We start from the raw sequence: 14,466 nt of genomic DNA on the forward strand, positions 1-14,466 counted from the left end.
GTTTTGTAGTTTGTTTGTCTTTATTAATAACCAGTCACCTCGTCCCAGAGAAAATTCTTTTTAGGAAGGATCTTCAAAGAAGTGTAGCTACTTCTACAGTTTACGTTAGACTGAATGGAATACTCAGCTTAGGTCACTGGCCACAGGTGTGAGTCATCCTTCAGGCATCATATTGTTTGTGTTTCTTTTGCTGTTAAACATAGTAGCAGTCAGTGGACAGACATCAAGAAAGTACTTCAACCATTGGATTTATTTACAAATATCAAGGTATTCAGCATCTCAGTGATACCTGAAGAAGTTGCTAGCATTTCTTTTCTGTGAGGTAAAGGGCGAGTGGTTGTTTCTGTGCTACTGAAACACTTGAAAATTCCTGTAGAAGCTGGTGGAGGGATTGGTGGATTTGGGACTAACTCCTGTGAACTAAGGAATAAGGAAGATAGTGTTACCTTTTCTGGTTCTTTTGGCATCCTGTTGCCATGCTTACTGTTATTTTTTAAAGAATTTATTTTTTAGAGCAGTTTTAGTTTCACAACAAAATTGAGAGGAAGGTACAAAGATTTCCCTTATATAATACTTCCTGCTCCCATACATACATAGCCTCCCCCATCATCAATATCATTTAACAGAATGGTAAATTTGTTACCAAGGATAAACCTACAATGATATCATCACCCAAACCCGTAGTTTACCTTAGGTTTCACTTTTGGTGTTGTACATTCTGTGCATTTTGACAAATGTATAGTGACATATAGCCAGCATCATAATGTTACACAGAGTATTTTCACTGTCCTAAGAATCCTCTGTGCTCTACCTACCCTCTTCCATCCCTGGCAACATTTGGTGAATGTAAATTGGTATTCCACCCCTACCCCTGCCCATTTCCTTTTACTCTCAAATAAATCAAAGCACAGTAAGATTTCAATCAGTACGCAGAGTGCCTACTTTGCCTTAGATATGAACTTGGAGATTTCTTAATAAATATCCCAAAGTGAATTTAGCTTTTCGTATAATACATGAATTAAAGCAGTTGGATCATTATCTTTGTTTTTTATAAATTGTTGCAAATAAATCGGACTAAACCACAACTTTATCTCACTAGCACCAGAGAGAGTTTTACAGTTTTTAGATTCTACTGCATGCCACTCTACTGGCTGAAATCATTTGCACACTGTTTTTACTCTCATTACACTTATTTGATCCTCATGACAGTCTGTCATGGTATTATTCTGATTTTACAGAAGAGGAAGTTGAGATTGGCTTATCCAAGGCTCTGGAAGCTTCTAAGTTGGGGATCGAACTTTTAACTTTGTATTATTTACACTGTATAATGAAGATGTTAAACTCTTTGGGAATTTTTTTCATAAATGTCAGCAAGAACCATTTTAGAGAAGCAAATTTCCCAACAGTAAGTAAAAATTATCATTTCTACCAGGCTATCATTAAAATACTTTTGGTCCCTTGTGTTGGATAGTAGACTTATTTATAAGCCTGAATAAGATTATGCTCCTCCTTATGTTGCTCCCCAAGTACAAATAAAGATTTTGAATTTTTGTAGATATGAGAAGAATCTTATACTTTGTACCAAAAGAAACTATGATAGAATTGATTATTATATCTTGGCCTGAGGAAAGTCTTTCCAAATATGATGCAAAATGCAGAAACCATAAAAAAAGTTTGATTAATATAACTACATAAAAATAACCGCTATAAGCAGTCAAGACAAATGATAAACTAGGAAAAGTATTGCTATTCAAGTGACATAAGGCTAATTTTCCTTATATAGAGAGAGCTTTAACAAATCAAGAAGAAAAAATTAACTCAGTGAGAGTAAGGAAAATTCATGTACATTTCATGTCAAAGAAAATGTAAATTACTCAAACATGAAAAGTATTCAATTTTACTCATAAAATAACTATAATATACATAAAATTTCTCCTATTACATTGGCAAAGCTAAAAAGTTTCAATACTCATTGTGTTGGAAAAGGTGTGAGGAAGTGACACTTTGATTCATTGCTGGTGGGACTATAAATCAGTCCAGGCTTCATGAAGGAAGAAGGGCCATTTGGTATTGTCTGCCAGAATTACACAAGAACATGGTCTTTTACCCCAGCAATTCTATCTAGGGATACACTTACAGGCATGCAAAATGATACATATGCAAGGTCATTCCTTATAGCATTGTTTTAATAGTCTCTGGAGCTTTAAACTCACCTTGATATCTGTATTTTGGTCTTCCTCTTTATTCTTAGTATTAATTTGTCTTCTCTCTTTTTTTTCCCTTGACCAGTTTTACCAGAGGTTGGTTTATTGGTTATTCCATAATACCATGTAAAAAATAGAATTAGCCACGTTGTTAGTTTTAATCAGCAGAAATCTCTGGCAAATTTAAACAGAAAAGGAATTTACTGAGAAACAGTATTTGATAAACCAGAATAAACAGCCAGGTAGCTAGAAAACTTGACTTGGAAAATAGCTAGGATTTAAGAGCAAAGTCTGTATAATATGAATTCTTTGAAATTTTTTGAAACTTCTTTGTGACCTAGTGTATTTTTAATTGTTCCTTGTTTGCTTTAAGGAATATATATATATATATACATATATATATACATATATATATATATGTATATATATATATATTCTGTTCATTGGGAGCATACATATATATAAATATATATGATCAGGTTTGTTAATTTTATTGTTCAATTCTATATTTTTACTAACTTGGTCTGCCTGATCTAATTATGGTATGTTAAATTTTCTCACCATTATTTTGGATTTATTTCTCCTTATATTAGTTTTTGATGTGATGTATGTTCATATAAGTTCATGATTATTATATCTTCTTAATGGGGTGCATTTTTAATGATTATGTAATTTCTCTCTATTCTTATTAATGCTTTTCTTTTCGTTTTGCTATGTACTGAGTTCTGTGGCCTTGAACAAGTCATTAACCTTTCATTTTCCTTATTGTAAAATGTGTATAATGCCTACTTTATAAAGTTCCTGTGGCGTTTCACTGAGAAAATATATATGAAGTATCTTACACGTAATAGGTTCAATACAAATGGATTGAAAGTATTTTTTTGCCTTAAGAGTTTTGCTTTTCCTTCCCTCCTTCTCTTTTTAAAGCATCTAATTTGAAATACTGTTTGCCTATAGTTGGAAATGTGCCTAAAGGATATGATTAAAATAGTCATCAGGACTTATTTTTTTTAGTGGGTGAAGGTGATGGAATGTTTTATCTCCCAAACCCGGGGTCTAACAATTGTCTTGTACTTGGTGGACCTTTAAGCCTCTGTTTTCTACATCTGCATTAGGTGCAGTGTTTCTAAGCATCTCCCACATTTCTCAGGTGTACTAAATGAGAGTCTTTCTAAAGTAGCTGAGGCAAGCTTACAAAGGACAGAAGTCAACTTTTTGAGGAGCCTACTTTTCTACAACAAATATTTATCAACCTCAATGGGATGTAGAGTTATTAGTAAGTCAAAATCAATACCATTTCAATCACTAAATATACATAGGAGTATATAGAGAAGTGTCGTGTACATTTAAGGAGGTAGAAGTATGTGTACTTTCCCCTCTTTTTGATAGTATTTAGAACTTAACCTTTTATTTCTGTTTTTAACTTGGATTGTTATCATTTGTTTATATAACCAACATGTCTTGTTTGCCTTCTGTGGGCCGGGATATCTTGGATTTAAAAATATATATAGAGAAGGGGAAAACACAGAATTTCAGCTGAGAAAACAGCAATAAAAGGTATAAAATATGATATAAATATATTGTAACTAGATATCAAGGGTTGAGAGATACCGTGCCTTAGAAAGGTAAAGTTAGGCTCAGTCTCTGGAGAACCTTGAATGACATGTTGACGAGCTTTGACATTCTTCTGTAGGCAGATCAAAACCACTGAAGACTTTGAGGATAAAAAGATAAGGTTATATACTGAAAATATTTACGGGTTGTGTACAGGAACATACTCTGATGGCAATGTTGGAAAGGAAATAAAAAAATACAGTACTATGAATAAAACTTCAGCTCATTTATAATGTTACTTGGTAACATTGAACTAAGAGCTTTAAATATAGTTTTTCCTTGAGGTCATTTAATATGTTACTTTACCAGTGAGGCCCTTCCAAACCACTCTATATAAAATAATCTTTCTTTCATCCTACATTTAATTTCCTCCATAGCACTTAGTACCACCAGTTGTATTATATACACGCATTTATTTGTTTATTGTCTGTTTCCCTTTACATGATGGTAAACTCCACGAGAGCAAGGACTTTATTTGTTCAGTGTGTCTTGCCAGTGCTTAGAACTGTGCCTGGTTTACACCTTTTAACACATATTTGTTAAAAAATGAATACATTTTCAAATTAAGATGACCACAATTTTGTTTTTTAAAAAATTGGGGAATTGGGGGAGGGGAACAGTGTTGGAGAATTGGGGAGGGGGACCAGCCAAGTTGTTTTTCAATCTTAGTAGTGGAGAGCGCCAGTTGCCATCTGGCTGCCCGTGGGCAGCTTGTGGCCTCTAAGCTCAAGATGCCGTGTTCAATCTTAGCCGCGTGTGGGCATAGCCACCATTCCTAGCGGGAGTCGAACCCGGCAGCCTTGTTGTTAAAAGCTTATGCTCTATCCACTGAACCATCCGGACAGCAGCAGCTCAGCTCAAGGTACCAAATTCACTCTTAGTTGCGGGCGGGCGTAGCCCACCATCGAACAGGCAGTCTTGTTGTTAGGAGCACGTGCTCTCACCAACTGAACCCATCCCGCCACCCGCTGGCATCTCAGCAGCAGCTCAGCTTGGGGTGCAGCTCACTGGCCCATGTGGGAATCAAACCGGCAGCCCTGTTCAGAGCTTGCGCTCTTAAGCTAACTCTTAACCAAGTGAGCCACTCGGCCGGCCCAATTTTTAATGTAGTTTATAATGTGCAGACAGCAATAGTACAAAGTGTTGGTTCCTTCCTAGAAAGTCCTATTAAAAAGTGTCTTCTTTTCCCTTTCTTCCAGAGTTTATATTCAGAACACCAATCAAATTAAGCAAGCCTGGGGAGCTTCGTGAGGAATATGAAAGTCTGAGAAAGGTATAGTATACATATTATCATGCCATTCCCTTTCTTAAAGTACACTGAAATAATGACATTAAAGAAAGTTTTGATTACTTTGGGAGTGTTGATTTACCTAGGGGTTTTTAAAATTTACAAAGCAGAGCCTGTCTTTCTCTACCCCACCTTCTACCGGCAGTTAGACTCTGTAGCTATAATGGAAGTGGGGTAAACCTTAACTAAGAACCTCTTTTAATCTGCCCGTTCAAGGGTGAAAATTTAGCTCATAGTGCCTATCACACTTTTGCTGCAATAACTGGCCACTAAAAATGGTATTCTTGGCATTTAGATGTTAGTTCAAAGCTAGCATTTAAGCTTTAATAATAATAGCTTATATTATTTTTCCTTATCTTGCAAGGTTCTTCTGATTACACGTAACTGGTATTATCTTTTATTGCTTTCATTCTGTTAGTCCAGAAGAACTGTAACTTAGACCAGTAAGGGGGTAGTGGAATAATTTCCTAGAGAATGTTTACTGTTGGGAAAGCTTTTAGCTGTGTCCACATTACCTTCTTCTTGATGTTTTCAAGCTATTGTCTGGGAATCACTTAGAGAATTAAGACTTCAAAAAGGCTGGTAATAAGTATGTTACAAGATTTGTATCATCCTTCCCCAGCCCTCTTCGTGTAGCACCATCCCTTACCCACCTTCATAAATGAATAATCATTCTACATGTGGATATTTAATATTTTATAAAGGTAAGTAATCCACTTAATCTGAATCAGACATCTTCATAAAACAGAGGTGAAGCAATAACATTGTAGCATTTTATACTGAATGGAAAAAAATCAGTATTAACAAGGTCATGTTAATGAGAAAAGATAATAGAAAACAGTGCTTAATTACTATACATTCTTTTACCCTTTTTAAATGAGAGTGTCAAATGCTGACTTAGGTCCTCATGGTCCTTTTATATTGGTATTGTGAGATTTTTGTTTGTTCGTTTTTCGAAAAATCATTTACAAAGCTTTTTTTCTACATCGTAAGAAATTATTCCCAGGGACCACATCAAAGAACCACAGATTCCTCTGAAATAAAATTCCAGAATATGCTGATAACTTAATTCTGAGATATCTTTTCAGAATTTAGAGAATATGGAAATTTTAAAGCTGTCAGCTTGAAGATAAAGAGAAAACAAGGACTTGGAAGTAGAAAAAGGAGGCAAAGCAGAAGGCATAATAAGAGTAGAGGTTTTTATAAGCCTTGTGAAAGAGAAGAAACGTTAGGGAACTGTACTTTTGTTCCTCTTAGGAAGTTAGATTCCTAGAAGTAAAAGTCCAGGGTCAAATGGTACATACACTTTGTATGTTGGTGGATATCAACAAATTCCCTTTTAAAAAGACTTTTTCAATTTNTCTTAACCAACGCACCACTCGGCCGGACTGGCTTTATAATTTATGTACTAGACATGTATATAGTGCCTACTAAATGTAAGGCGTTGAACTAGGTGTTTAAAAAAGATGGACTTGAGGAAAGCAAGAATGTATAAAAAGGAGGAACATGGAAGGAAAAATGATCTTTCACACTAAATAAGTGCTTCAGTCTATTTTAGAAGAATAGGTTAAAATAAGTGTTAGACAATTGTGATGGAGATACGAAAGCAAAGAACAGTGTTTGCTGATTATTCACACTGATGAAGATGATGCGAGGCTGTCCAATTTCAACATCTCACTATTTTTGCTTTCCAGAGGAAATGGATAGTGTTACTGTGAAGACAGTTGTATGCTGAAGCTGAACAGGCTTATCCTTGATTGAAACCTTCAGGAAGACTGTATCAGCTGTTTTGATTTTAAAGATCCTTAGTTCTTAGGCTAAAGATTCTGTTTATCATATTATACCCATTCATTGAACTCTTTTGTGCCCACACTATAAACTAACCCTGGGGTACCTTGGAGGTCTTTCTTGGTGACTTTATGAAGAGTAGTTTTGGTAGCGTGGTGGGGAAAAAAGGCCCTAATAGAATGGGTTGAAGTGAGAAAGCAGAAACAGTGAATATATAGACTATTCTTTGAAGGAGTTTGCTGTAAAGGAAGCAGGGGGCAGAGAAATGGGTCAGGACCTGCTGGGGGACAGAAGCTCAGGAGTCCTTTTAAAGCTAGGTGATAAGTCATGTTTGTATGTTAGATTTGTATATTATCATAGTAGAGAGGGAGAAATTGATGGTGCTGGAGAGAGTGGAGAAAATGGAATGAGCTAAGTTCATGAAGAGGCGAGAGAAGATGAGATCTGGAACACCAGATAGATAATACATATATTGGGGCACTTCTCCCATTCTGGTGACTATTCATTGCTCNCTCATATGTGGGATCCGAACCGGGGCCCTCTGGCGTCCCAAGCCAGCTCTTAACCAATGCGCCACTCGGCCGGCCTATTATCATTATTTTTAATATTTTGCTAATGTGCTGCATAAAATGCTATCTCTTTTTTTTTTTCAGGTTTTAAGTATTTATTTATAAAGTTCTTTATAGTACAATTGCTTTTAAAATATAGCAGTAAAGGGTCATTTACTATTTATTTTTTTAAAAGATTTTATTGGGGAATTGGGGGAGGGGAACAGTGTTGTGGAATCAGGGAAGGGGAACAGACAAGTTGCTTGTCCTTTTGTTCTTCAGTCTAGTTGTGGAGGACATTGCCTCACTGGCCCATGTTGGTATTATCATTGTGCTCTTCCTGGGTGAGGCAGATTGGTCGCTGGCCACTGAGCGGCCACTCACGGTGGCTCTTGGCAGCTCACGCAGGCTGCCGGCCGCTCACGGTAGCCCACTGCAGCCCACGTTCTCGCTGGCCACTCACGGCAGCCCAGCTCCAGGTTGAGCTGTTGTTCACCATCTTAACTGTAGAGGGCGCAGTGTCACTGGCCCTCATGTGGTATCCGAACCAGGGCCCTGCTGTTCAGAGCTACTGTCCCAAGCCAACTCTTAACCAACTCAGCCGGCCCCATTTACTATTTAAAAGAGGCACATACATTGATATCTCATTATTTTAATTTACATTTCCCTGACTACTAGAGAGAAGTAGCATCTTATGCTTCTGGTCATTATATGTTTCCTGCTTTTTTATAACCTTTAGATGTGAAAACCAATTCTATCTTTTGGGTATTTGTGATTTTGACTGCTAATGGCATGCTTTTTTTGTTGCTTTTCTGTGCTTTTATAGATACAGTCTATGAAAAAGAAGTTTTCTAACATTTTATGAGGCTTTAAGTGGAAGGAGGATATTAACATTTGCTCAGTCCTCCATCTTGCTACATTGCTTAAGGAATTATTCATTCTTGAAAAAAAATGTGTGTGTGTATGTGTGTGTGTGTGTGTACACACACACACACACACATACACACACACATTCATGTTATATTCTTGTCTTTAGTAAATATGTTGAAATGAAAAAATAATTTTTAGGGAGAAACTTTCAATATTGATTTCATTTTATGTTTCCATTCTATATGCGTCATTTTTGTCTTTTGAAATAGTCAGTTCATCTCTACTAAATTCTATTTATTTGTTGGATTAAGCTTCTTATTTACACTGTTATTTCTTCTGCTTAAAGAGTTTGTTAGGTGCTTAAGTTTGACCACATGGTTAAATAATAGTTGGTTTATTTTCGAGTTGGGAAACATATGATCCAGCATGCTCTTGTTTGTCTTCTTTGAATCACTGGTGTCTGGAAGGTTGAAAGGTAGGGGAAAAAAACAGCCTTTGCTTCTTCTAGACTGCTTATCTCCCTGGTTTCTGTAGTGGGAGAGATGAACTGCTTTCGATAATTCTGTGGATCACATGAATGGTTTAGGCTTTCTGTGAATTGGTTACTGACCTATCCATTTTCTTTTTTCTCCCTCCCTACTTTCGTTTTTGAGGAGTATTCTCCCCATTGCTGGCTAAATTATTCAAGTAGTAAGCATGCAGTTCTTAGTCCTTAAGAGTGCTGAGTAATCAGATATGGTCAATGAGTTGCTGAAGTGAATAATGTCTCTATAAGGCAGACATTAACTTTTGTGAAGGAATTTTTCAAAGGTAAGTAAACTTTCCGGACCTAATTATCTTTGAAATTCTATATCTTTAAAGTCCCTTTTTTTATTATCTTTGTGCCATGAACTGTAAAATATAATGTATTATTCTTCATTAAAACAAAGATTTCACTTAAAGCTTGTTGGCTAAGCAGTGCATCGTGAGTTGAAGGCTGAGCTGGACTTACCCCCTACCCCCTTTTTAAAATTTACTTATTCTATAAGAAGCTTGTATTTATTTACCTGGTAAGTTTAAAATATGTCTGTCACACTGCAAGAAGCAGCAGATTATTTGCTTGTTTATATAAATTTTTTTCCTATTAGATTGTAAAATCTTTCAAGATGGACCTGTTTAGTCTCTTTAACTCTCCACTGCATCTAATACAACATCTTGCACAGAGGTATCCATCAATGCTGACAGGATCAAATTGTTGATCACATAGTTGTAGAGTCCCTTCTTTTTAAAAGAGAAATGACTTGTGTAAGGACATTCAGCTGGCTCATGATAGGACGGTATATTTTAAGATTTCTAGAGTTCTTTTTGCTACATTTGTTGTTCTTTCTTCTTCCTCTGGAATGTTATTATATAATCTTTGAGGGAATGCTTACTTTTGGCATGTGTTGACATGCCTCTTTCTGGACCCAGAAAGTAGATACAGAATCTCCTAGTACATCTTGAGCAGCAGGTAAGCTATATAGTGCGAAGAAGGAAAACCTCAAAAAAGTTTCGACTGTATGAGGGAAGAACAGTTATCTTATAGGGTTCTCAAAATCTAAAAATGTTAAACATGGTTATTTTTTCCTTTTGCTGCTTACAACTACCCAAATGAGGAGAAACAACTTTATCAAGTAATGCGCATTTTAAAGAAAATAACACATTTGGGAAATTCAAAACATGATCAAATTTAGAGTAGCAGGTTATTCAAGTTATTTCTGCAACATGCTGTCTTTCCTTGTCTCTTTCATTTATGAGAGGAGAGGATCAGTAGTTATAAGATTACAGTATTAGTATAATAGCTTTTATGGTTTAGAGAATAGTTTAAATAAAATCATTTCAGTGCTACTTGAAAGCCAAACTAGAGAATTTTCTAGAAGCAGTTACATCTCTTTTGTCTCTAGTACAAAATAAAATATTTTGTTAAAATATTTGATTAGTGAGGGTTTTAGTAAATTAAAATATTTTTATAAAATGTTTATAAAAGTAAGAAGAATTATAAATGCTGTGAAAGAAAAAAGTTCAGATTATAAAAAGATTTAAAAAAAGGTAAAATTACTGGTAATTCTGCCACCTAATAACCATATTTAAATCGTTATCATAAACTTAAGCTTAAGACTTTTCACAAAATAGATTTGGGATCACAGTATACAGAGGGTGCCAAAAAATGTATACATGTTTTAAGAAAAGAAAAAAAAAGACTGTATTAAAATTATGCTGTTGGTATGTGTGTTTAATTCTAAACTCTTAAGGATGGCTAATTACCATCTGAAGTACTAATAGGGAATCCACACTCTCGAGTAGTAGCATTTGAAAGACTATAATCAGAACCTTACTGCATAGGCTTCTGTGAGCCCTTCAATTATTTCTGTAATCACTCAGTACCTAAGTGAGGTTTGTTAACTAGCATAATGGATGTTATAAATGATTTCTAAATTTTTGATTTTTGCAATATTCAAACAAACAAAAGTTGAGATCAATAAAATGAACCCCTGTATACCCATCACCCAGATTCTACAGTTATGGACATAAATAATTTTTCATGGTCAAGTATTATTCAACATATGCAGATTAGCTACAACTATTGTATAGGCATCTCTGCTCTTGCACAAACAGGATTTAAGAATCTAGTGAGCTCAACAGTAAGTTCCTTCTATGGAACATTGCCCTATGGGTAGGAATTCTGTTTGGCTGTGTGTTTAACTATTAGTGGAAAATTCACCTATCTGATTCTGTTCAGAGATTAGTTGAATCCTGCTACTAAAATATGGCTTTGAATGAACCTGACATGCAAGAAATTTATTGTAGTATTTAAAAGGATAGAAAGCTAACTGGAACTTCATGATACTTATAGAATAGGTTATATGACTTGTATAAAAAATTTTGAAGTGCTATATAAAATATATGAAACATAAAATTTGCCATTTTAACCATTTTAAGTGTACAGTTCAGTAGGCTTAAGTACATTCACAGTGTTGTGCAACCATCACTGCTATCTTTTTCCAAAAGTTTTTCATCACTCCAAACAGAAACTCTGTACCCTTGAATCAATATCTCCCCATCCCCCCAGGCCCTGGTAACCTAACCTACTTTTTATTTTTACAAATTTGCCTATTATAGATATACAAGTGAAAGCATACAGTATTTCTCCTTTTGTGTCTGGCTTCTTTCACTTGGCATAATGTTTTCAAGATTTATCCACATTGTAGTATGTTTTAGTACTTCATTCCTTTTATAAGGCTGAATAATATTCCATTGTATGTATATACCACATTTTGTTTATCCGCTATCTTTGATGGACACAGGTTTTCACTTTTGGGCTATTGTGAATAATGCTGCAGTGAACACTGGCATACAAGTATTTGAGTCCATTTTTCAGTTCTTTTGGGTTATTGTATTTTGCCGTGTATTATGTGCTCTTGTGTATAATGTACACCCACGTTTTTGGCCCAAACTTTCAGGGGAAAAAATCTTTCGTTTTAATTTTTTAATTTAAATTTTTATTTGTTTACATTTAGGTACTCGTTTTTGTATTATAAAGGAATTTTAGCATTTATTAACATTATGGTACAAGAAATTTTATGTAACAAATAATTACAAAACACAGGAACAGATACAAGGTAAAAGAAATTTTATGTACTAATAACAAATTTATGATATTTACGCACCATAAAAAGCCAAGAACCCTTTGTCATTGCAAGTGTGTCATAAGTTCAACAAAACCGATTATCGTATTCCAGGGTATGATTTTGCATATGGATATCGTTATTGATTTCTAGAGTTACACTTTTAACTCATAAGCATAAATAAAAAAAATTAAAAGCATTTATATAGAATGGAATTAGTACTACCCATGTATAATATGCATCCTTATTTTTCCCTCACAAATTTGGGCAAAAAAGTGCGCATTATACATGGCAAAATACGGTATATACCCAGGAGTGGAATTGCTGGGTTGGAAAATAATTGTATGTTTGATTTTTTGCGAAATCGTCAAGCTGTTTTCCACAGCAGTTGCACCATTTTACATTCCTACCAGCAATGTATAAGGATTCCAGTTTCTCCACATTCTTGCTGACACTTATTTTTTTTTCTTTTCTTTCTTTTTTTTTAAATAGTCATCCAGTGGGTATCTCATTATGGTTTTTGATTTGTATTTCCCTAATGAACAATGATGTTGAGCATCTTTTCATGTGCTTATTTTTTGTAGCTCTTTGGAGAACTGTCTATTTAAGTCCTTTGTTCAGTTTTGAATTGGGTTGTCTTTTTGTTGAGTTGTAAGAGTTCTTTATGTATTATAAATATTAAATCCTTATACTATATACTGGGGATGCCAAAAATATGTATACAAGTGGACACTGGTCAGCGTTGCTCAAGCAGTAGTTCACAGAAGTGCCTGGACTCTGATGATAAACACTTTTGAGCACCTCTTGTAATTACAGAAGTCAAACGTGACTTGTATTCACCTTTTGTTATTGGTATATATTGAGTATTATAATTTTAATACAGTTTTCCTTTCTTAAAATGTGCATACATTTTTTTTTGCACCCGCTGTATATATGATTTGCAAATATTTTCTTGCATTCTGTAGATTTTCTTCACTTTTTTGTTAATGTCCTTTGCACACAAGTTTTTAATTTTTATGAAGTCCAATTTGTTTGTTTTTTCTTTTGTTGTTTGTGCTTTTCTGTTTCGCTTTTTCACTCAGCGTAATTATTTTGAGATTCATTCACGTTGTGGCATGTGTATTGCTGAGTAGTATTTCACCATATGGTTTTGTCAATTTGTTTTATCTATTTGCCTGTGATAGACATTTGAGTTGTTTTCAGTTCTTGGCTATTACAAATAAAGCTGCTATGAACATTCATGTATAAGTCTTTGTACAGACCTGTATCCTTTTTTCTTAAGTAAATACTTAGGTATGAAATGGCTGGATCATGTGGTAGGTGTATGTTTTATTTTTAAAGAAACTTCCAAACTTTTCCAAAGTGATTTTACCATTTTAATTCCTACCAGTAGTCTGTGAAAGTTTTGGTTTTTCTCAATCTTTGCCAACATTTGGTATGGTCAGTCTTTTTCATTTCAGCAATTCTAATTGGTTATTTAGTGGTATCTTATTGGAATTTGCATTTCCCTAATGACTAATGATGTTGAGCATCTTTTCGTGTGTTTATTTGCCTTTTGTGTATATTCTTTAATGTCCGTTTAAACCTTTTGCCTTGTTTTTTTTTAAAGTGAGTCATGTATTTTGAGATTTTTATATATATTCTGGATACAAGTCTTTTATCAGGTATATGCTTTGCAGATGTTTTTATTTCAGTCTGAATTAGACTTTTCATTCTCTTAAGTCTTTTGAAGAGCAGAAGTTTTTAACTTTCAAAATTACAGTTTATAAATTTTTTCCTTTGTGCATGTGTGCTTTTGGTGTTATATCTAAAAATTTGCCAGCTCAAGGTCACAAAGACTTTCTCCTATGTTTTCCTCTGGAAGTTTTATAGTTTTTGGCTTTATGTTTAGGTCTGTGATTGCTTTTGACTTCTTATGTAATGTGGGGTAGAGATCCAATTTCCTTTCTGTGTATATGGATGTCTCAATTATTCTAGCACCATTTGTTGAAAAGACTGTCCCTTCTCTGTTGGAATTTCTTTGCACCTTTGTCAAAAATCAGCTATCCATTACGTGTGACTTTATTTTTAGGCTACATGTTCTATCTGTATCATTGATCTATTTGTTTATTTTTATACCAATACCATGCTGTCTTGATTATTATAGCTTTATAATAAGTCTTGAAATTTGGTAGTGTTTAATCTTCCAACTTTGTACTTTTTCAAAGTTATTTTGGCTATTCTTGGTTCTCTGTATATCCACCTCAATTTTCGTATCAGCTTACCAATTTCTACAAAAAAGCCTGCTGGGATTTTGATTGGGATTGCATTGAATCTATAGATCAATTTGGGGAGAACTGACATCTCAATAATATTGAGTTTTCAGACCCATCAACATGGTATATCCTTCTATTTATTTAGGTCTTAATTTTTTTTTTTTAAGATTTTTATTGGGGGAATTGGGGGATGGGAACAGCACTGGGGAATTGGGGGAAGGGGACCATACAAGTTGCTTGTCCTTTTGTTCTTCA

General features: G+C 34.6%; 2 protein-coding genes across 2 annotated transcripts in view; one reads left to right on the forward strand and one right to left on the reverse strand.

Annotated features, from left to right (window-relative positions):
* CHRDL2 (chordin like 2) overlaps window positions 1-14,466 on the reverse strand; it is a 129,651-nt gene that overhangs the window by 91,703 nt on the left and 23,482 nt on the right. The window lies entirely within an intron of this gene.
* The window catches only part of RNF169 (ring finger protein 169), a 90,529-nt gene that overhangs the window by 33,667 nt on the left and 42,396 nt on the right, over window positions 1-14,466 (forward strand). The window contains exons 2-3 of the mRNA XM_019649329.1: window positions 3,355-3,480; window positions 5,018-5,091. Coding sequence (XP_019504874.1) covers window positions 3,355-3,480; window positions 5,018-5,091 — 200 coding nt within the window. The remainder of the gene's footprint in view (window positions 1-3,354; window positions 3,481-5,017; window positions 5,092-14,466) is intronic.

The sequence above is a fragment of the Hipposideros armiger genome, unplaced genomic scaffold (genome assembly GCF_001890085.2).
Source record: "Hipposideros armiger isolate ML-2016 unplaced genomic scaffold, ASM189008v1 scaffold_132, whole genome shotgun sequence".
In the NCBI taxonomy this organism is placed as follows: Eukaryota; Metazoa; Chordata; class Mammalia; order Chiroptera; family Hipposideridae; genus Hipposideros; species Hipposideros armiger.